General features: G+C 35.7%; 1 protein-coding gene and 1 long non-coding RNA gene across 2 annotated transcripts; both read right to left on the bottom strand.

Moving 5' to 3' along the window:
- Positions 1–539: 539 nt before the first annotated feature.
- LOC147518592 (uncharacterized) lies at positions 540–20,241 on the bottom strand. Its single transcript, XR_015211843.1, has 13 exons — positions 19,717–20,241; positions 19,384–19,624; positions 18,662–18,874; positions 17,649–18,145; positions 13,665–16,108; positions 13,348–13,552; positions 13,130–13,258; positions 11,121–11,234; positions 8,083–8,153; positions 7,474–7,624; positions 6,458–6,667; positions 2,471–5,632; positions 540–2,337 (listed from the first exon to the last, which is right to left on the bottom strand). It is a non-coding gene; the product is annotated as an uncharacterized LOC147518592 (long non-coding RNA).
- A 276-nt stretch (positions 20,242–20,517) lies between these two features.
- Positions 20,518–22,259, bottom strand: LOC147518591 (uncharacterized). Its single transcript, XM_086590405.1, has 2 exons — positions 21,527–22,259; positions 20,518–21,444 (listed from the first exon to the last, which is right to left on the bottom strand). Exons 1-2 carry the CDS (start codon positions 21,737–21,739, stop codon positions 20,677–20,679), a joined length of 981 nt encoding a protein of 326 aa, XP_086446531.1. The 5' UTR covers positions 21,740–22,259; the 3' UTR covers positions 20,518–20,676.
- Positions 22,260–24,340: the final 2,081 nt, after the last annotated feature.

Here is a 24,340-nt window from a genome sequence, read left to right as displayed (position 1 = left end):
CAATTTCTTGATATGTATCGTGGATATATTCTCATTTTTAGAGATATTTTACATTGTTTGATATATAAATATCGTAGATATATTTAAAATATCGACAAATATCATAGATATTTCTTAATATATCATGATATATCATTTATATTTATTTGAAATATAATATTAAATATTAAATAAAATTGTTATCTAAACCAAATATCACCAAATACCACAATATATCTTAAAATATCATAAATATTATCGAAATATCACCGATATTTGAAATTATCGAAATATCTCAACTTTGAAATATTATCGAAATATCTAAACTTATCGCGATATTTATATATTTTTTTACTAAAATCTATATATTTATCGCGATATATCGTAATATTTTGTACTATAGGAGACATAGTTTCGAACATTGTTCAATCTGTCGGAAACACTCGCTGCTGTTCCGTTAAATAATGTGACCAAACTAACAACAGTAACAAGTACGGCGAACCAAGAAATTTTGTTGGGTTTACTGTCGGTTACAAACATCTAATAAAATAAAAATAGTAAATAGGAGAAGCAAGAAATTACTATAGGAGGTCGGAAAGTCTTCATTTTTATTTACAAATAATGATCGCGTAATCATTATTGATTACTAGCTAATTGGCCCGACCATTACCAGGCTTGCTACATTAATAGTGGATGATCTTATGATTAAGTACATTACATAATATATGGTATCACTTTAAGCCTTCAAAAACAACAAAATGACCAAATTTCAAAGCTAACAAAACAGCTACTTCAGCACCTAAAGCTTCAGGTTGTTTCTTCTTGAAATCTCATTAATGTTGCTCCTAATATAATTCCATCAGTTGTATGACATATTGCTCTTGTTGCAGCTTTACTACCAAACCTGTCAAATCCAGCATCAATATTTACTTTATCCCATTGTGAGATAGGAGGTGACCAAGTATCTAAAAGAATGCATAGCTGGCTACGTTTATAAATATGAGCTTCCAACTTCTGATCCTTATTAAAAGCATCAGAACATCTTGCTCTATTAAAACCAGTGATCTGTAAAATGGCTCTTGGAGATATATATTTGTTCTCCATTCTAGCCTAGCGTGTTCCTACAGTCTCAGAGCTCATAGAGAAGAGAAATGGAGAAATAGCCTCTTCTTTTCAGATCTTCATCTTTATGCAACTTTGTTCAACTCGATGTTAAGGCTTGGACTGAAACCCCATGCATATACCTGTTGATCTTGCAAATGGCATAAACAACAGTCAAAAGGTCAATCAATTCACATTATCAACCTACTGCAACTTCCACCGGCAGGATGTGTCAGCTCTGCATTATGGCTAGAACATGGTATTGATATTGTGATAAAATCATAAAAGCAAGGTTCTACAGTTGGCTAAGGACAAAGTGCAGTGAGTAACAACATGCATTGCCCATTCCGCTTATCATTTCTCCTTCTTGTCTGTGAACATGATGATAAGTAGACTTGCTTTATATGTGAGGTCGGTTGTCAGGTAAACGTTAGAGTAATGGCTAATAATCCAACTTGGAAAACACACCCACTTCCCTTATTCTGAGCTTCATGTGCTTATGAACCCCTCCGGAGTATCTTTGTTGTTTTCACATGAAATGGTCCACCAACATATCTGTTTTCGAAACAGGGGCATTTTCCACATAAAAGTGGCCTGATATGACTACTAATGCAATGCACCCAAATATACAACAAAGTGATATTTATGATGTGTACCGGAAATTATTTAGACAGACTTTAGTAATCAACCCAATGCTAGAGATAACTTCGTAATAACTATTTATATATTGCTCATGATAAGTTTTTTAGTTCGACTTCTAACCTAAGATCATTGCAAACCAGTAGAACATAACCCATTCACCTGAGATTGCGATCAATACCCTGAAACATAAAAAAACATAGTTAATGAAAACTAACAATGTTGTTCACTGAATATCTTGTTAAGTAAAGGTCATAATGCATCTTGCTAATTCAAGGACATAATGAAGAAATTCATAGTAGGAAAACTTGTTAATTCCACGGTCTCGCTAGAAGCAGTACAAATAAGGAACCTAAATATCAAGCACAATATCAGTACACTTAGATATTGAAAGAGTGAATATGTCTAAATTCATAAGAAAGAAATCGAGTTGATAATTGATACTGAAGAAGATTTATCGTTGATAATTAATAGATATAATGAACTCATTAGATATAGTTACACAATCAAGGTTTCAGACTTTCAATGCCAACTTTTGAGCAACAAGAGCTTCGGCCTCGAGAGTTGGTTCCCATAATAAAGTAGTTTCTGAAGCTGGACGACGATCTTCCAAATAACCTTCAAAAAAAGAATATGGTGTAAAGGATCAACAAGGCTATAAACATCTTCAAGGTGAGAACCGCACCTCTGCCTTATAGAAAATGATACATTTAAAACCTATTGGTTAATGGCAGTAAGAGAGAATACACACCTTTCCCTTATTTCTCTGTATCACGCCCCACACGTACTGAGCATCCATGGTTGGCCATTGCCTGCAGATTACAATCACAAACATTTCAAGATTTTTAAAAGGGAAAGGATCTTTTGAACTGCTAAAAGGTGTCTGCATTTTGAAGCATACCCAAGAGAAGGTGTTAATGTCAACTATTTCATGCTTATCTGTCAACCAGGAAGAGGGAAAGGATCTTTTGAACTACTAAAAGGTGTCTACATTCTGAAGCATACCCAAGAGAAGGTGTTAATGTCAACTGTTTCATGCTTCCCGGCCTGTCATCCTTCGCTCGTTCCCTTTTCCGTAGGCACTGATATGGTCCTAGTGGCGAAGTGACATATTCAAAATTGCCTTCCTTATCACATCAAAACCTCCCTCCTCTCTCACGCTCTTAGTAATGCAGCCGAATTAACTATTTATATATAACTCATATAACTCATTACTCTGTTAGAGGATTCTATCTATCGATAAGTACGCACTTTGGTCTATAAGATACTTCTTATATTAGACGATACATATCTTGAAATACTGAGATCTCAGGGTCATAAATAATATGCTTACATGCTAAATACTAAATATAACTCAAATTACCTGAAGTTTATGTGACATCCTGCACCACAAACACAAAGCCGGGACATTTTAGTCTTAGATTGCCCAAAAAACACATAAGCGTAGTGAACAGACATCGTCACCATCCAATCTAAGTAAACTTAATAAACATGGATCAAATACCGACCAATAAATCATTAACAACTTTATAAACCAACACAGTTGGACGTCCTCACTCAGTTATTAACCCATAGTTTAAACCTAAGCGTGATTAGGAGATATTTAGGATACACAAGCCTGCTAAGACACTTGAACCTAAAGCTCTGATATGACTTTGTAATGCCCCAAATCTAAAACAAGTATATACCTAAGATACGTGACTTTTTTGGAAAAATTTCGACAGAGTCTCCTCTGTATTTTCGACATTTCATAAATATAAAATCTGTCATAACCTGAAAATTTAATAAGAATACATCCAAACTAAATATAAAACCTCATACCTCAGTCGTAAATTCAACTACTAAAAGATATATTGATTCGTAGAACCAGCTACTTAACCATCTCGACCAATGCCAGTTAAGTCAAGTAACCAATCCTCAAATAAAAAGAAAACTATAAATATACAAACCACATTCCATCTAAAAACCCTAATACACGAATTATACAATACAACTAACATACATACATCTCCTACGTTACCAGAACAACCTTAACAAAACCATCTAACTCTACATATTCATGTAGCAATTGCTCATAGTTCATACATAATACCAAACCAACTTTCTTTTTCTTTTTTTTTTGAAGAATTAATTGGGTTCGGCTGACCCTTGGACCTACATTAGAATCTGAGATAAACCTTCCCTCTTACATCAGTGGCAACAATCTCTGCTAGTGTAGAATCTAGAGGGGGGATATTACATGTACATTGCTCATTAGCGGAAGAAGATAGTCTAGCTAAGTAGTCAGCACTACTGTTCACTTCCCTGTAGACATGACAAAATTTGACCTCAAGAAAATGTGATACAAGCTTAAGAGTAGAACCTACGATGTTCATGCTGTACCATGGGGCTCTCTCTTTGCCATTCAAGATCTGAATTGCACGTAGGGAATCTGAGCAGACTTGTATTTTATTTAGGTCATTTTCCTTACAGATGGTAAGACCAACCTCTATTGCTTTCAGCTCTTGAAAAAAAACTTACCTTCGATATCCTCCCCCTGAGTATGTGAAAATCACATTTCCTTCTCGATCAATCGTTAAGCCACCATAGCCAACCAGTTGTTCAGCTACCGATCCTTCCGTATTGAGTTTAATAAACCCCGAGGGTGGCAGTTTCCACTTACAGAGAAGAGGAGTCTTGTTCTTGTACTTAACTTGTATATCGAGTCGTGTGAGTAAAGCTTTGATCTCCACGGTATCAAGTACTGAGTCTATCTTGATGCTGAGATAGAGTTTCATGTCGTGCAGAATGGTGTTAGCAAGACTTTGCCATGTTACTGAGTGATTTTGAAATCTTCTACTATTCCTTTCTGACCAAAGATAGCATATAGTTGCGTTCCCATATGCTCTGTAGACTTCAGCTTTGGGGGATTGTTTTCTGCAGTGATTGATAATGCAGCACCATTCTTGATTTGAACTCTTCACACTGCTACCCAATCCCAAAGCCTGCTTCACTCTTGCCCAGACATTTGAAGAGAAATGACAGTCAAGGAACAAATGTTTTGAGTTTTCCCTCTCACAATTGCAAAAACAGCACTAAGAAGAATTCAAGACTTTCTTATGCCTTAATCGATCTTGAGTAGGTAAGCTTCCCGAGAACAATTGCCATCCATTGAAAGAATGTTTCGACAACACCAGTTTTCCCCACACCATCTTGCACCAGTTGGGGCTTCTTCTTTTCTTTCTAAGGTCATTATAAGCTGCTTTGGATGTGAACACACCTGATGGAGATGACAACCATATCACTCTATCTTCTGGCAAATGGACATTTATTTCGGTAGCAAGAATTCGACTTTTGACTTCTCCCTCTGGTAATGTGTGAACTAGCTGATTCCATTCTCCATTTGTGATTTGTGAGCTTACTTTTACATCAAGAGGTAATGGTAGATGGTCTGTAACTTCTTGTGAGAGGAAAAGCGGGCCCTCAAGGCACCATGGGTCGTGCCATAATAGAGTGCAATGCTATACTTTAAGAGATTATTAGCATGTTTCCTATGCTTCAAAATACATCTCCATGTCCATGAGCAGTCTCTAGGTACTTGCATTGTCCAGAAGAATTTCTCCTTAATGTGCTCTGTCCATGTCCATGTCCATGAGATCCAAAGACTAGGTTCTTTACAAGAAATTCTGTAAATGAGTCCACAATAAGAAGCTTTGTTCCAAATAATAGGATCCTGGATGCCTAGTCCACCCTCACTCTTTGGAAATTGTAGATTATCTTCAAGCCTGTTTTACCTTCAAGAAATTAACATTTTTTTTTGTTATTAGCAAGTCTATTTTAAATGAGATCAATAACTCTTTAATGCTGGCGAAGTTCGAGCCCCAGACCTTTGGTATCATCACCCAAAGGTTTTACCAACTTTGCTAGTCGGCACCTGCTCAAGAAATTATCATCACCGTATATTAAATCTGATCTCAATAACAAATAAGAAGTGTTTAACAAAGACCAATCCGCAGCATAAATTTCTTCAACAACCACAATTTAGATTGTTAATATATCGTTCTTTATAATGAAAGGAGTGAGTAGTGTGACTGCAGATAAACTTAGATAATTGTATAGCTCATATGTAGGCTACCATCTGGTATTACCTTCAATCTAGTGACATGAGATCGTGCTTATTGATGGACTTAGTGCGGCACAACTACCTTTCCCTCTTTAAGTGGAAGAATTTCAACTGAACCTCTTGTTTGTACTTTGTACTTCAACTGACCATACCTACAGACTCTCTACCTGGACTTCCAAGTCCTTTGACAATCTCCTTTTCAAGGGTTTGTTTAATAGCTTCATTTTTATGCCCGCCCTTAAACAAAATTTATTTAAAAATATAAGAGACTTTAAAAAAAGTTTGAAGCTTGCATTTCAACCATTATCTTACTCATTCTTTAAAAAAAACTACAAAATGTTACTTCCACTTAAAGAAAAGAAAACCCAACCTCAGTTAAGTAGTTGTAAGCAAAACTTATAATTACCAATGGGAAAATCCTAACACAGCTTGTTCCGAATTTATTGCTATAGTCTCTAGTTAGTTGCTAATGTTTTAATAGTGCAAAAACGGTCAAATCAAGTGTGAAACACACTCACCGAAATAATGAAATGATAATAGCAATCAAAAAATAAAAACCACACTAAATTATCCAAGATATGATCAAAATATAACCTAATAATTGCATAATTTCAAGCATTAAGTATAAACACATACACGAACATAACCATACTCTCAACATTCTGATCAAACAACTCCCATCCTTTGCATGATTCCATCACAATAATATAAACTGCAATATGGTGTAATGTCCTTCAAGGTCTCAAACGTTTGGGTACGTCTCTTGATTTTCAGTTCTCTACACACAATCAATATTCTCAACTTGGTTAACTTGGTTATCCTGATTTACAAGCATAGACCTCTCCTCTGAAGATGAAAAGCAAATAACTTCATTAACCATCACTTACCAAAAAATAATTTATGAGCAAGTAGTACCCTGCATGTGCCAATATTAATAAAGGAGCAATAGCTCATGCCAATACTCATCTCTGCCACTAACTTTGCAAAGTATATATTACCTTTGCAACAACTTTGCATTGTTCCATGAGTAGTAATTGAAGACTACATCATTAGCAGATTAATAAAATGGTGCACATGATTTTAAATGTATGATATTGTCGTGGACAATAGTAGCTAATCTATCTCTGCATGTTCTCGAATTGCTTGAGAAGACACCATTATGCCTCAAACTCTAATGGACATCTAATGGTGAGAACCCAATACCTCAAAATATAATGTTTATAACACAATGCAATGCCAATAGGTTGAACACAACGCCTAAGTTTATTATGTTTTGGAGGGAATTTTTAATGAACTTAAGTTTAATCAATCGCTAGAATTTTAATTAATCGTCTATTTTCATAGTTTCATCTAAATCGACTGTTTCATCTAACTTAGTGCTTTATCAAACCAAAAGGAAATAATCAATAAAAATCTAATCGAGCAGATAAAACTGCCTACATAAAACTGATAATTATAACAAAAAATATGATAGATCAGTAAAGAATACAAAGTTTTATTTATTGAAGTATTTGAAAATAATAATATACGACACCAACCGTAAAACCATACAAAAAAATAGGTGCATGAAGCAAGATCATATCACCTTCAAGGTTATCAGATGGTTAATCCGAAGCATCCAATAAAAAAAAAACACTCGTCACAATTCTAACCTTTTAGCTTGTTTAGGATCAAGTGTCCATAACTCAGTATCAGGAACACCTAACCGAACTCAACCCATCAACTGAATCGCAATACTGATGCCAAAGCCTTACCATAACCTTCCATTGGCTTCACTACTACACTCAACTTCTTTATATTCACCTAAAAAAAATAACCACTCATTCTTTATGTGCTTGAAAAAATTCATCGTAATTTATTGATATGCAAATTTTTGCAAAAAATGAATCTTTGTTTGACTGTTTACATTGCGCATTTAAATTGTTAGATAAGAAGTTTCTTATATCTATTTCTTATCAAACAATTTAAATGCAATGTATAATAACAATTCCGAACTGTAAATTTTCATTTGTGCCTCTCCCTTTTATTTTTCAGAACTTCAAGGTAATGATTTTAAAAAACAACCCCAGAAGCAAATTCCAACTCTTAAAATTGCACACAAATAAAAATCTAAGAATCTTATAAGCAATCAAGAACAATATGTTATAACAGTACTTTGAAAGAAGAAGACGTTTTATGGAGTCGTGAAGAAGATTCACTACTAAAAGAACAAGGAAACAAAAATGACGTAGATCAAATAAGATGTGGTCGTGGGGACATACTGGTGGTGCTTGAATTCAAGAAATTGAAGTTGATGTTGCGTTAGAAGTCTAAAGTTGACGTTGTAGAAGACCTACACAGCAAGAGCAATATATTTATACAAATGCCACTGGTATTCCCATAGGTAAAGGCCAACTCCTATTTAAATAGGCATAAATATTAGGTGTTGGGGGATATGAGGTAGTTTGTCCATCACATTTGGAAGCCAATGACAAAGAAAGATTATAGATAATATTTCTCACATTCTTGCCAAAGGCATGCATCGACACGTTGAGTAAATGTTAAGACGGCGTGCACAACTAATATTTCTTAATATTCAAGTAAGACCAATGCTCATGGCTGGGCAGTTCTTGTTTGTAGTTCCATTAATGCTGCAAACTAATTTAATTTCTATTAATTATATATGAAAAGAAATGTGAAGTCATTGTCATCATGAATTAATTAAGTGCTTACCTAAGGTTCTGCAGCATCTTCTTGAGAGTCAGTGTACTTGCGAACAACTTTCTTTCCCTCAGAGACAGCACACTTGACTAATTCACCGAGAAGAATGAGACGAATAGTGAACTCAACCTCCTTCTCAGCGTTAACAAAATTGTTGATGATACCCATAGCTATCAAAGATATTACTAAATCAGGGTGAACTCGTTTCCACAATTCCACCTTCCAAATATAAAGATTGTACCTTCCAAAGTTCTTCCCCTTCATAAAAGGCCAATGGTACATAGGCATCCCCTCGTCATTTATTGCCTTGCATATTGAATTGATATGTTCATTGGTGTCAAAGGAAAACATAATTACATGATCGCCTCCAAATTTTTTAACCCCCAGAAATTTGGGTTTCGAATCTCGGCTATTCTTCGTTGATGCAACAATCTTCTTTGTAGCCCAACGCTTGATTATCAACCTCAGTCCACCTTCCGCTCAATCTTTTTTGTAGATTAAAGAATGGTTTTTTGTTTCTCTGGTTTTTTTTCTAGAGAGAGAGAGGAGAGAATAAACAAAGTGTTTTGTTTTTCTTTTTGAATTTTATAGGGTTAGAATGCCGAACAATTGAAATGAGGCAAAAAAAGGCATGGAATTACTTTTTTTCTGCATAATTTTTGTTAAATCTGACGTGTCCACGTACATTAGAGTAAAAAGGGGGCTGACCCACATTAGAGGAAAAATAGGTGGTGACGTGTTTCACTGGGAGCATTCTCGAATTAACAATAGGTTGTCTTCCTTCCACCTCTCTCTATCACCTTGGTTGCTAATGAAATTGAAAACATCCTTTTAGCGTCATCTTTCTTAAGAAAAAACATGTGACTTTCATAGGCCTCTAGGTGGTCTTTTACTGGTGTTATGCCTGAAAATACGATAATTAAGTTTTTAAGACCAGTGCGATAAAAGTTTGAGACTCCGTTTTGTTAACAACAGGTATTGTTTCTTCCTTCCTTGTTAAAGTAAGCAAGTAAACTACCTTCATAGGTAAGGATTATCTGTGCTATGAGTTTCTCTTCCTCGATAGTGATCTAAGGCATGTAGAAATCCCTCTTACTCAATAGTGGCTAAGGCAAGAAAGTATGATCAATGATCTTTTGCTAATCCTAGCGTCTTTTTCATCTCTAATCTCATCTATACTTCAAGAAAAAGTTTCACCTACCCGCTAATAATTAATATAATAAGAAAGGGTTGGCTGCTCTTCTTAATTTCACAAAGAATTGAGTGGTTTTTGCACGCACTTTTTGATAGATTGGATTGCCTGAAAAAAGGTAGAAGATAAGACTTCTAACTCTTTAGCCTCATTGGCCCCAACCTAAGGACAGATCAAAGATGAGATAACCCTATCTAAGTAAGAAAAACCTGATCTTAGGATAGGAAAGACTTTACCCATCTATTTAGAGGGAAGGAAGTGCATAGTGAGTCCTAAACCTCAAGGTTTCACTATCTATCCTTACTTGGGGGAAGCCCACAAAGTCACATTCGCTTAGCTACAGGAATACTATGATCTCCTCATTGAAATAGATAGGTTCAAGCTCTCCCTGGGCATCCCTCACTATATGGTACGTATCTTTATTAAGAGTGCTAGGTCCCCTTTCCCTGCTTATCTCTATCTCTCCTTAGCTCTTCGATAGCATCCAGACTGCCTTATTCCAGTCAACTACGATAAGGGGTAAACACAAGTAGTAATGCTTTTACACATCGAGATTGGCTTTTTACTTTTCAGTTCCCTAGGGCTACTCATCTTCCTATTTAGAAGACTAAGAGTCTCCGTCTTATGAGTGAAAAAGCCATTTTAATAAAAAAAAATCATGGGTTTTTGACAATCAGTTGCGCATGAAGGTCTTCAGACAAACAACCACCATTTTCTTCCACCCCGGGAAATTTGACACCTGGTGATTTCTGCTCGTAGCACAAGTTGGAAACTGTCACTTTTTCTTCAAACTCAGGAAAAAACAAAAAGTTGAACTCCTTATCCAAGTCAAGGTCAGCCAACAAACAGTCATTCATGAACCCGCTGAGGTAGCAGCAAACCATTCTTCCATTCTTTCCCGATCGCTTTTGGGACTAATTAATCCTATAAATGACTAACAGTCTAACATTATTATGTACGTACTAACATAACCAACACTCCCATAGTCTTATGTAGCTAAAGCAATAAGAGATCAATATAAATATTTACAAACCTACAATAACACAAACCAAACTATTTTTTAGTTTATAACACAAGAACCATATATTGATATAAAAATTCTAACAACCACACTAATTAATGCACAATGGCCTTACATTCCAATTCTTCTACTTGGTAGCTCAAGACACTGCCCATTCAAAAACTAAAACTTATCACGAATCACGACTCACGACTCACGACTCATAAAACTAAGAATATGTGCCCTTTTTTGCCTTTTTCTGCTTTATTTACTATTGTCCCTCATCTATGACAGACGTACCATAGATTAAGTGATCATAATAAGTTACATCATATAAAGTGGACATCAAATGAAAATTTTAACAGTAGAAAGAGAGAGAATAGTAATGGGTTTTGTTGTTAACGTACCTGATCAAATCCACGTTGTCGAGTAAGAACAATGTTGCCATCTAAATTTCTCGGTCCATTACATGGTAAAACACCTCATTGAAGACCTATTGGGACTTTAAGATAATATGAAATCTGAAAAATAAAAATAATAAAATAAAATAAAAAATAGCGTAACATGTGGATTAAGGTGAGGGAAGAGAAAAAAATTGAAACTTTGGATTTCATTAAGAAGTTATTTTTCTATTTTCTGTCTAAATTAATGAACTTAATGAATATGCATGATTTAAGAACATCAAAGAAAATTAAAAAAAAATGTTATCACGATAGTGTATATACTTTACCTTTCTATTTTCTAATGAGTAGATTGTTTTGGTATGTAGGAGCAGAGATATGACATCAAACAATTCACTCTTCTTCAAGCTTTATAATAGATACTTCCAAATATCAATTAAAATCCAAAACAGCCACAAATAATCATGCACAACCGCCACAAATAATCATTTTATACTTCCAAATATGACAAAAAGATGCATGTATTCTTTCGACTTCTACCTAAACCAAAACTATGAAATTTTTTTGACTTAATTTCAAGTTATCGTATAACGATTGCACTTAATCTCAGATTCCATAAGCTTACTAAGATACACCTATGAATACATATATTTGCACTATGCTATTATGAAATGGTATACCATGTAGTGTACTGAGTTCTGTTGATTGCCGATTACCATCATATCCTTGTATCAGTCATCTTATGAAAGTAGATGACATTCGCTAATTTGAATTGTCTTCTAAAAAATCCCTTAAGACTTATGTTTTCCTTCTTGGATACCTGATGGCCTAGTGATTGAAATGCTTTGTTATACTCTTGACTACTGAAGCATGCCCAAGAGTTGCTACATGTTTTAAAAGTATTCATCATAAATATCTTATCTAGATTTACTTCATACTCCTTAATTGCAAAATTGTACATCCATTATACACTATCTTCATGATCAACTCCAACAGGCTTCAATATAAGTCTCAACTTCCCCACTTCTGTCAAGTCATTCACTATTCTGAAATTAGTTTCATCAAACATCAGTAAGGTTACAGTTTCATAAACCCAAATAGACACAATTTCATATCTCTAAGTAGTCCATCACTGTGCCCCATATGTTATTCTAACACTGCTAAGATTAAGTCTCGTGTCCATAAACAAAACTTCTGAAAAAACCTTACAATGAATATTGTCCCATAAACAGTTCATCAGTAGTATAAGATGTCAACACCTTAAAGTGAATGGAATACTATCTAGTCGGCATCTACATAACCAAACTCATTCCAGTTTACTGGATACTCTAAAGCAACTTCAAGGAGTCGATGATGAATGTCACTTGAATCATCAGTTGTGTGTGGTGCATGTACTAACCTCTAACTATTATATATATATATTCTATTTTTCTATTTTTGCCGCTCAAGAGAAAAAGACATAAAAAGCAAAATAATACTACTTGATACTTCATATCTAATAAACTACATGAGGCTCGAAACATCTCTGTATAACTACATGAGAAACCAATGAAGACATACATCCCTGTATGAATATAGTAATATAGCTTATATAGTCATTACGGAGAACAAACATGCTGATTGTAAAGTATTACAAAAACCATTTAATGACCATAGGCAAATGAAAAATGATTTTCTACAAACATGCTGGTTGTATGAAATATATATGACGTCATTTTCTACTTTCCATTACTTATAGCTAACTCTCTTTTACCTTCACAACAAAGCCTAAATGAATAGATTGACGTCATGTTTTCTTGCTCTATAGGGCTATACCAACACACAAAACTAAAAGATAAAAAAAAGTTGACAATAAGAACGCAATCGGAAAGTAAGCAGTCACTAAGTCATGCTTTCTTGCTCTGTACCACATAGAAAACTAAAGAATTAAATAACCCAATTCATTGCAAAAAATATTATGTATGATGAAAACACAACTTGTAGTTAACACATATAAAGGCAATGAAATAGATTACCTTAGACTTTAAAATTCATAAGTGAAAATAGCATCTATAAATCCAATGGTTCAAGTCATGAAACCTTCCGCATGGCGACCTTCCAGTTTCTCTGTTACAACATTTTTAATCACCAACTTAATAACAGACCTGATAGAGGTGACATTAAGGGATTAAATTTAGAAGACCATCATTGAATAGTTGACTTACTTGTTAAAGAATGAAAATCACAAACTTACCTTTTTAGACTAACATGGGTGAACTCGTTTCCACAATTCCACACCTTCCAAATTTAAAGATTGTACCTTCCAAAGTTCTTCCCCCTCATAAAAGGCCTCTTGTACATAGGCATCCCGTCGTCATTTGCCTTGAATTGATATGTTCATTGGTGTCAAAGGAAAACATCAGTACATTGGCAGAGAAGCCGGACCTTACGGTTTGTTTCTGTAAGAGAGAGAGATCAAAGTTCCTACAATTAGAACCTGGCTGTGGAGTTTTTGACATAACTAAAGCAACTCCAAGGCCATAAAAGTTCAGAACAAACTAAATATATTACCACAATCCAAACGGATCAAGCTGACATGCTTCCTTCCAAGTTGCCATGAACTTCTACATGGCATAATCAGTAAATATATATAACATGTTCATAAGAATAACTTTAAGAACCATTCGCAACAACCTTTGCATCACCTGATTACCCTATAAATGTTGAAGCATATGCAACCACTAATAAGAATCCTAAAAGATTAATAACGGCTACTAAATAGTCTCGAAATATATCCAATTTCCCATCATTTGACCATGCAACAAATATAATTTCTTTTGAAGGGGGGGGAGGGTACTATTGTTTCAAATTTTCCTTGATCGTTGATCAAGACAAAGAAATGTTGTAGTTTCCAGCTAACACTAAACAGTCTGACGAAGAGGACACTAATTATATAAAATTATCACTGCAATCTAATATGCACAAACACTCCCACCAAAAAATGCAAGCTTTCGATTCTCAATATATATGATATCGTTGAATCAAATTTTGTATACAAATTACTCAGTTCATCTTTGCAACAACATAAGAGTAACCTCTCTAACATGTCGGATGTTGTAAATATTAGGTTTGATGATGCTTTTAATAAGAAATCTCTATCAGGAGCTGCTGCTATGGCTTGGAATGAAAAATGAGGTTTACTTGCTATTCTCAGCAAAGTTAGCAGAGGAGAGTGGACTTCTTGCAGCCGAGGTAGCAGTGCAGCTGGCAAAACACTTAGGAGGAGGAAAATTTCTTTTTGAAGGTGACAACATCAATGTTATCAACAATTTAAGCTCCCAAGAGATCAGTATTGTTTGGTCTTTACAAAGCATCGAAAAAATAACCTCTTGGAATTACATTCCAATGACCAGCTGTTATGTAATTCCTTTCTTCTTTTCCTTTTTTCTTGAATTGTTTTCATTCCGATCCCTTGTATATTTTCTCCTTTTTATAATCAACCCTTTAGCAAAAAGAAAAGTACCCAATAATGCTTCTTCACATGAAAAAAAAAAAGTTCATCTAGTAAGTTGGATTTTGCAACTGGGGTATCCCTAAGTTTTTTCGTAAACGGGGGTCATCCCTAACTAACCCTTTGTTCTGTCAATTTTAAACATAAAAATTACTTTAGTTAAATCCGTTCAATTATGATAGTAGGAAATAATGAATACTAAAATAATTAATGTAGATCGATTGATATGTATTGCATGTGAATCACGACATGGGGACTCTTATAAATAGCATGGCTGATCTTTGGGGAGGTATATTCAAACCACCACCCTCTCTTGTATTCAATCATTTCTTTATACCTCTTGGTGTGAAAAACATGGCTGGTGTTTGTCAGGCTGAAGTAGAGACGGAAGTGAAGTGCAATCCACACAAGTTTTATGAGATGATGAAGTATAGTTTGCACCATCTCCCTACCATTTTCCCTGAAGGATTTACTGATGCACAAATACTTGAAGGAGATGGAAAGAGTGAGGGCACCCTCAGGCTTTGGAAATATATTCTTCCAGGTACTTAACATCACAGTCAAGTGTTTTCAGTTAAAAACCACACTAATCAAAATTAATGTGATTACAAATAAAAGTCGAATTACAACTAATTCATAAACAATAAATAGCTCAGAGATAGAAAATCATACCTTCCTTATTCTTCTAAAAGTAACTCGCTTTTATCATGGCTATGAAAACTTTTCGTCAACAACTCTATGCCGAAGTTGAATGAGATTGAATTCTTTTCTATCTCTTTTCTAATTTGAGAAAAAGTATAAAAAATGGTGATATTGGAAGTATTTGATTAGATAGAAGATTTGCTTTATCAGCAACAACTTCGATTTGGTGAGGTTTTGAGTTTTGACAAAAAAAAAAAAATTCTTTTTGCACAGTTCCAAATGGGCGTGAGTTTTTTTTTTTATCCGCCGATTTATTGGAAAAGCTGAGGTGTCCATATGAGAGGCCGATTTATTGGAAAAGCTGAAGTGTCCATCTGAGAGGAAAAAGACTTTCAATGGGAGCATTCTCTATGTTCAGTATTGATGGTCTTTGATTGATGAGAAATGGAGGACCACTTAATACTACACTGCAAATACGTATGATGAAGCAGCAATTTTTAATAGTGTCCAAAATAATCCAATTTGAGGATCTCCCATCTCAGACACTCAGACCTCCCAAAAGATTGGGTGAACAAGAGCATTTCTGTATTTGTTGCTATTTAATGGATGGATGGATCTACATAATTCCTCTCTGGCAAATCGTTGAGCATATTGCATAGCCAACAAGTTTTCGTACATAAAAACCAGTCTCCAAAGGGATGTTGCTGAAAACGTTCTTCACCCTTTATATTCAGTTGTCAGTCTTGTCACCGGTGAGGGAATGTCTTTGATAGAAAAAGAAAACACTATCAGTTCTTCAGAATGTCCATTTAGTTTCTCAAGCGAACCACTGTCTCTAACCCTCCTGTGTTTCTACTACAGCCTGAAATAAAACCCCCAGCAAGAAAGAATTATTACTTGCTAATGAAGCACAAGAACATAGGGAGGCTTACCATTTTAATAAATAATGTATCCTAATCAGGAAAAATAAAGAACCCCCAACAACTAATTCACCAAGAAGAAAAAGAACCCCATTTCTTTAATGGGGCAATAGATAGCTTCCAACGAATTCCAAATGCTTAACCAGAAGTCATCCCATTCCTCCTATGCCTTCTCCGCACCACGTACTCATTCGGTTTCTTTGGCATTGCCTTCTCATATAGCTGATCATCATCTTGCGCCTCAACCAATAAAATTGTACAACGAAGTTATGCAACGGTGTAGATTAAAGTGTCAATTTTTTACTTTTCCTAGGTTACAGTGTCAAGTGCCTATGAAGTATACCAAGCAATTCACCCTAGACTTGCTGGAATTGCATGGAAAATGTGTAACCACAGGGGCACAGGGTACCTCCATTGATGCAACTGTGCAAACTGTGAACAAGAGGGCTACAGCTTGCTTCAAGGTGTTACATGTGTAACGAAGCAACAGAGGACCTGAGCACCTTGTGTGGATATGTAGTGTGTATATGGAGCTGGTTAATTCAAATATTTCAAGCGCAGAATGACTTCAATACCCTGCAGCAGGCTTGCTCCAAGGTAAAAACCGTGGCTCCGTAACAACATATACATAGACTTTTGTTGAAAGGCATCCGCCCGAGTAAGATGGAGGACCCACATCCACTTAATTTTAGGTCACAAACATTTTGGGAAAGCTTCTATTAGCTATCCGTTCAAGGACTTGGTTGCGGCCATGTCTTTGTTTTCCTTTTTCATTGTATGTTTCTGTCTTTTCCAAATCAATGAAACTTATCTGGTTTAATAAAAATGTAGGGTTAAGTAGTATTGCCCCCCCCCCCCAACTAGATGAGCCAATTTGGATTTCCCCCCAACTAGATGGGAAATTAGGGTCTCCTCCCCCCAACACACGGTCAACTTGGTTTGACTGTTAACTTTTAGGTTAAATGACTGGAAATGACACAATTGCCCCCACCTAATTAAAATTGAACATTTTCTTTTTGAAAACAATGAAGGCATTTGTGTGCTAATTTCCCATCTAGTGGGGGGAAATCCTAATTGACTCATCTAGTGGGGGTAATACTACTTAACCCAAAAATGTAAGATTCCAACCTAGTAAGCATGCTGTTTCCACAGTTGACCCCTGCCGTGTATCACATACTCCTTCTTAGGCTTCACTTTCTCATGAACTACGATAGTTTTCACTTACACCCCCCTCCCCGCCCCACACACACACACAAATATAAATATATTGACAACAAGGTAATAATAATAACAATAATAAATACTAATAATTATAATAATAATAATAACAACAACAAAAAATAAGAGAAACAAATACAAAAACAGAGAAAACAATGATTCTGAGCAACAGGAGGAAAAGGGAACATGGTCACAAATTAGAAACCTAAAGAATAAAGTACACTTCCCAACTTCTGTAAAAGTGGTATCCTGTTCCGTTCATACCTTAGCTCTGCAGAGAATGAAAATTCAATTGTTTGTCTCCATCAGCTAGCCATTCCTTGCTTTCCTCTTTTATCAACCAACAATATTTCTTCCAATTGAAGGTATACAGTCTCTATCGTCTTCTAACAAAACATCTCTAGGTCTAAAGCTAAAACGCTTTTGACACTTTAAGGACTGATAGGTTTCCCTGAACATGCCGAGTTAGTTCCAAAAGCTTCTTAAATAACTCAAGTTTCTGGAAAATAACATACAAAAAAGACATTCAAGTAAATTAATAGTTTCAGAAACCACCTATTTAAAAGTATTGTTCCGCTGAAACTTACAAAATATTGATAGGACTATATAATTACCAGACCAGCCACAAGTAAACAATCGAAATTCTGATCGGAACATCTTCAAAACATCTTCAAGATAGAACCAGAAGAAAGTTACAAGTCATGTACCAATCGATACCTTTCTCCAGCCACATTCCAATATGCATTGTGATTCTTCAACCACTGCACAACAGCGCAAGTATATTAGGGTTTTGTCAAAGGAGGTTTTGTGGGTATTTGAGTAAATTAGGGTTTCGTCAAAAGAAGTTTCTTACTGCTGACACCTTGCAGCATTTGCAGATTCACAGCTTATTAATTGATTTGACACTAAAAAGACAAAAATGTTGTGGGGTACATCCTACGTTCAATTTTCTTCCAACTCAACACAAAGAAGATGCTAACTAAATACCTACTACACTAATCTACTTGGACCATATCTAAATTAATAGTAGCAGTAAACAAATTAAGAAAACCCAAAAAACAAAACAAAAAGAAGTAACAACTTCTAAAAATAAAGACTTGGGCTTTGATTTATGGAACACGTATCACGTGTTGCCACGGGATTACTATATGCACCACAACAAAAAAATTGGGAGAATCCAAATATCAACATAAATGCAATAAACTAGCTACCTACTCATTTAAATTACTTGTTCATTTCAATGACTCAAATTCAATATCTCCATGAGACTACATTACCTTTTCTTTAGTCCTGTAGCAAGTTCGCACGAAGCATATCATTAGATCCGAGAGTTTGTTCCATCATCTTCTTCATCTTTCCACAAGTCCTCATAGATTCCTCCACCCGATCAAGGTTAGCATGAGTGACAGAACTTATTTCGCATCCTCTATCTCCATCTCAAAACCTTAAACAGCCAAGGAGTGACTCCACTTTGGTTTAGATTTTGTTTGCTGAAGCAAGAAACAAGTAACGGAAGTTACGAAACACCAAATACAATCTCAAATTAGGATTCTTGAAAAAAAAAATGAATTTAGAATATGAACAGCAGCCAAATACTTTTTTTTTGGAGTAATTAGGGATGCTTCCAGAAGAGGGGGGGGAAGAAGTTCTATGATCTAGTTTTCAATAGGAACTTAGACGGTATGCAATTTGATAAATTATGTTGCGGTCAACACAGCTTCTGCCCAAACGAGGTACATTCATCCCAAACATCATAACTCTAACCGTTTCCAATAAGTATATATCAAAAGTTCAAAACTAGCTTTACTCCTACTAAAACTAATTTATTTACTTAGGCCCTTACCAAAACACGTACTAAAACACAAAGCAACAACTTCGTTAAAAAAAAAGTTCTACTAAAACTCAACTATCAAAATAAATTCACCCTAGTTACCTACTCCATTAAAATACATTTTGGTATAATAGACCCAAATAAGGAACATCTATGTGCGCACATTACCTTTCCTTAGTTTCGTAGCAAGAACTCATGAAGCGTCTCCATAAATTCTAATTATGTTCACCTCTTGCGAGCATGAGGAAACCCACTGACATAGACATAGTTTCTGTATTCACTGAAAAACCCCCCAGTGATTTGAAATGCAAGGCTATGAATCAATGAGTTACATGTGCTGACGTCAGGCTTTTGACCTCTTCAAAGCATCAAGTCTAATAGCTTCAGTGCTTCAGCAGTTCTCCCCTCTCTGCAAAGAACATGAATGAAAATGTTGAAGGTTATTACATAGGAGAGACTCCATTCTCAACATATAGTTAAACCAACTCATAGCTCTTTTACACTGATTAATCTGCGAATTCCACCAACTATAGAATTGCATGTAATTAATTACATCTGCTACAATTCCTTTGCCATACATTTCCCGGAACAGAACGAGAGCATCATCTACCTGGTTTTCCTTACAAAGGCAATCAATATACGTCTTTACACTAGACCTAACTTTTTGCCTTCTTGTTGCCTCAGGAAAATATCACCATTCATAGCACAGCAAAGCCCGTTGACAACAAATAGATTCTGTCGTGTAACTCCACATCTTCTAAGAAGAGTGGTGAAAGTAACAGCATTTTGGTTCCAATCCAAGTTTCAAACCCACATAACAGTAGCAATTGAATACAATGTTAAGTGTAATTCCTACATAACTGACAATTTACACAAATCCAATACGGTAAACTGGTAGAGTTGTGTTAGAAAATGTCCCAATTCCTCATCAAGCACAAGGGTCTCTGTTCCCTCACTATTTTCTCTAATTGAATAGTGTTATCAAAATAAATAAACATAAACAAGAAAATAATGGTGAAAGTAATGAGCTCTAATTGATTCCACACCTGAGTGGCTGAGTGCTGAGTGCTGACTGACTGGTGAGTGATTGTGAGTTGGGTGCATTCTGGAGCGCAAAAAGGCTGATTTTATTGGGCTTGGGATAATTCGATGGCAAATGTTGTGCGACACTTAATTAAATAAGTAAAGATGCATCACTGTTATTAACTTACTATTATTAAGATTACGATGCTTTTTTCACCCGATCGAAATTGAATTGAACTAATTTCATTGATTAAAAATACAACAATTACGAGATTGGAATTCAAAAACTAAAACATTAATTTCTCCATTACTAAAAAAAAAACTCTCAATAGTCAATACAAACAAACAAACCTATCTATCATTCACGGGCATTTAACCTCATCAAACAGAACTAAATTTACACAACTACCCTTCATTAAAAAAAAACCTATTCCCTTCCTATTTCTTCGCCTTCCTGGCTGGAGTTTTTCTAGCAGCCGACTTAGCCTTGGGCTTAGCCTTAGCTGGAGCTTTCTTAGTCACAGCTGGCTTACTAGCTTTAGCCACAGCCACAACAGCCGCCGACACTTTCTTCCCTGGTGAACTTCTAGTCGACGTCCTCGCAACTTTAGCCACTGGCTTCTCAGCCTTAGCCTTCGGCTTCACTGCAGCTTTACTCTTAGCCGGCGCAGCTTTCGCCTTAGCAGCTGGCTTAGCTTTAGCAACAACAGCCTTTGTCTTAACTGGCTTCACTTCCTTCTTCGGCTCCGGCTTCTTAGCAGCAACTGGCTTTGCTTTAGCCTTCACTTCCGCCTTCGGTTTTGGCTTAGGTTTAGTAACAACAGCTTTAGCTTTCTTCGCAGCTGGCTTGGCTGGAGCCGCTTTTGGCTTAGCGGCTGGCTTAGGTTTTGGTGCAACTTTAGCTTTCGTTTTTGCAGCTGGCTTAGCTTTTGGCTTGGGTTTTGGCTTTGTAGCTGCTTTAGCCTTGGGTTTTGCAGATGGCTTTGGAGCTGCTGATGAAGAAGAAGAGCGGACTGAAGGGAGCTTAAATGAACCTTTAACCTTAACAAGCTTCTCAGAAGCAACAAGTTTCTTAATCTGAACCAGAAGAAGTTTTTTGAAATTTGGTGGTAGCTTATCTTTATGTTTATCTTCCAAAAACTTCGAGATCGCATATTGACTTGACCCTGTTCTCTCTTTCAACGACACTATTGCATCATTAATCATCTACACAACAAATCAACCAATCAGATCAACAATTCAATTCACTTAAACTAAATTAAAACAAAAAGATTACATCTTTTTTTACCTCAATGTAAGGAGGGTGGGAAGAAACCCCTCTAGGTTTTCTAGGAGCAGCAGGTTTCTTCACCTTGGGTTCCTTCACTTTGACCGGTTTGGTTTTCTTCTCTTCTGGCTTGTTAGTTTCTTCTTCTTGTTGCTCTTCAACCACCGGTTCAATTGGTACTGGATCTGTTACTATTGGTTCAGCAACCGCTACTACTTCTTCACTTGCTGCCATAATTGAACACTAGGGTTTTATATATATAAAGAGAGAGAGATTTGAGGATGGGGAATTTTTCTGATGTGAGGAGAAGAAGAGAGAAACGAAGGGGGTTTTATACGAAATGTTTGAAAGAGAAGAGTTGAATGGAGAAACCTGATTGGTTGGTTTGGTATTCACATGGATTGATACATGTTTTAAATTTGAATATTAGCCTTTCGATGAAACGTTATCTACGGTCGGTGTGTTTTGCTTTAGAATGACTTGGATTGAAACATTGGGCTGGGGAGTGGGATAAGAGTTTGAGGGGAGTTCAAAGTGTGTTTTTCACTTGATTTCTTTTGATTATAACTTGAGTTGTAGTTAATGAAATTTAATGAGGTTTTCAGCATTGTGAAGATTAGGATTTAAGGTTTGTAATGATTATAGGCTTGTTGGGTGAGGTTTAGTCGTTGGGGAGAAATTTGGTTTTGAACACAAATTGGTTGGAACTAGGGGTTTTTGTGTATTTGTTTGGGTTTAATGGAATTTAAAGGGAATGCTGAATATGTGTATGAGTTTTTTTTATTGGATGTGAAACTAGATTAACATAGGAGTCTATTGGTTCAAGAATCATGAAAATCGGATGAGATTTGGGTGTCGAAATGTGGGCTAGAAGATCGTTCAAGTTGAACACGCCGTGCTTGTGAATAACAACTTGTATGGTACAATATGCAATATGGCCTAGACTCGTCTCAAAATTTCCTTATGGACTCCCATACATCATATAGATTTAAGAAGGGAGTTTGTTGCTCCAGGCATTACGAAAAATTTGTTAGAGAATTGGGTTCACAAATCGTTGTAAATAAACGATGGTTCGCATTGAACAAGCTAAGTCCATGATGGTAACATCTTGTAATATAGTACTTGTACAGAAAATAACCTATGTTTGTAGCAATAAGATTATAAGGTTTTCAAACACTACAGATTGATAATCTATGAGTTTTAATTTGGTTGTAGAATTATATGCGTTTGTGAAATGTGATTTAGTGGTGGTTCTCTACTATACACACAAAGTTGGTCAACTAGCAAAAATGAAATATGCACACCACAAACCAGTTGGTTGAACTATGCAATACTAACCGGTTGGTTTGGCCACACAGATACCACACCAATGAATCAGAAACAAAATTAGTGTTATTGAGCTCATCTAGAATTATTCTACAGCTCTGTAAGGCCATGTAAATCATAGTTGGTTTCTCTGGTGAAATCTAACTACTTCAATATCAGATAATTGCAGATTGTCTTTTACAGCATAATAAACATTGGGAAAACTATTGAACTTGCATCCAATTGTGAACGGTGGACTTCACAGCTAGAATAGCTACTATATATTGACGACAACTGATTCATTGAGATTGCATAAATGCGGGTACACTCTTCTACAATTCAAATAGCTTACTGTGGTGCTACAACTAACTTAACACTGTGTGTTCAAAATTATGTCAACAATGAAAATTGGGACACCACTGTCTCATATATGCACAGTATTCCATCATACATGGAGTTCGGTGAACCTATTGATTGAAATGAATGCAAGAGAGTATTGATAATCACATTCGACACACTGCCCACAGAGCCATGTTACACAAAAGTCATGTTATATATAGAAGCAAAGCATCAGAAGCATGTCAGACAATATATGAATGTGCAAAACAATATAGACAAGAGTGCACATTACCATCTCAAGCACTCTAAAAACAAATTGTTGCAAGATTTTTCAATTGCTTCATATGTTGTCGATCATCCAAAATTCATTAATACGAGTTGCTCAAGCTAAAATTAAAGCTCGCCTTGAGTTCATCATAATGGATTAATCTAATCATGCAAATCTCACCATAAGGGGAAGAAAATGCAGTAACCTAAAATCACTGGAAATCTTCCAATTATGTAGAATACATCAAATAAACTTCAGAGTTTTGCTCTTTCCCTCAAATGTTTCAAAAGGTAGCAGAGAATTTTCTCGATGGGTCAATTTAAATATTGAGCACTAAAAGGGTTATTTGGACATGTCATGGTATACTCTCTCAGAGTCATGGCATGGAGGCAGAGTTTAACCCAGTCTTTGGAGACTGATAAAGCATTATGATCTTGCACTTACGTAGGCAAGATTAGTCCAAGCTCTAAGTATATCTAGATGAATATAGACAACACTATAAAGCAGCAGGGAAACTGTCGACAAAAGTTTGGTGCAAATACGCCAATATGTGTAGGTAATCTGATGCAATTGACATGGCATGCATGTTAAAGAATTTTGAAGACCATATTCCCTCTAACATTAAAACAAATTGCCATAAGAAAACTGTGTGTGCACGATCTATGGTATTGATATGGATAATGAAGTGCCAAACTGGACTAAATGATCAGTGTTACAGTATTTAGAACTCCTTGACTGGTAAGCACATTTTGTTCTACAGGGGAGATTTTACATTTGCTCAAGCCTAGATATAACTTCATTTCAGCTGTTTAGCTACTAATGGTGTCCTTTTAAAAGTTAATGCTCTTGCGATATCTCTACTTTGTTTTGACACATAATGTGTATACGGAGTTTTAAATAGGCCAACTCATGGCAGCCAGAAA

Source organism: Coptis chinensis, chromosome 2 (genome assembly GCF_015680905.1).
Source record: "Coptis chinensis isolate HL-2020 chromosome 2, ASM1568090v1, whole genome shotgun sequence".
Taxonomy (NCBI): Eukaryota; Viridiplantae; Streptophyta; class Magnoliopsida; order Ranunculales; family Ranunculaceae; genus Coptis; species Coptis chinensis.
The sequence above is the reverse complement of the archived record's forward strand: the minus strand, read 5'-3'. Positions and strand labels throughout refer to the sequence as shown.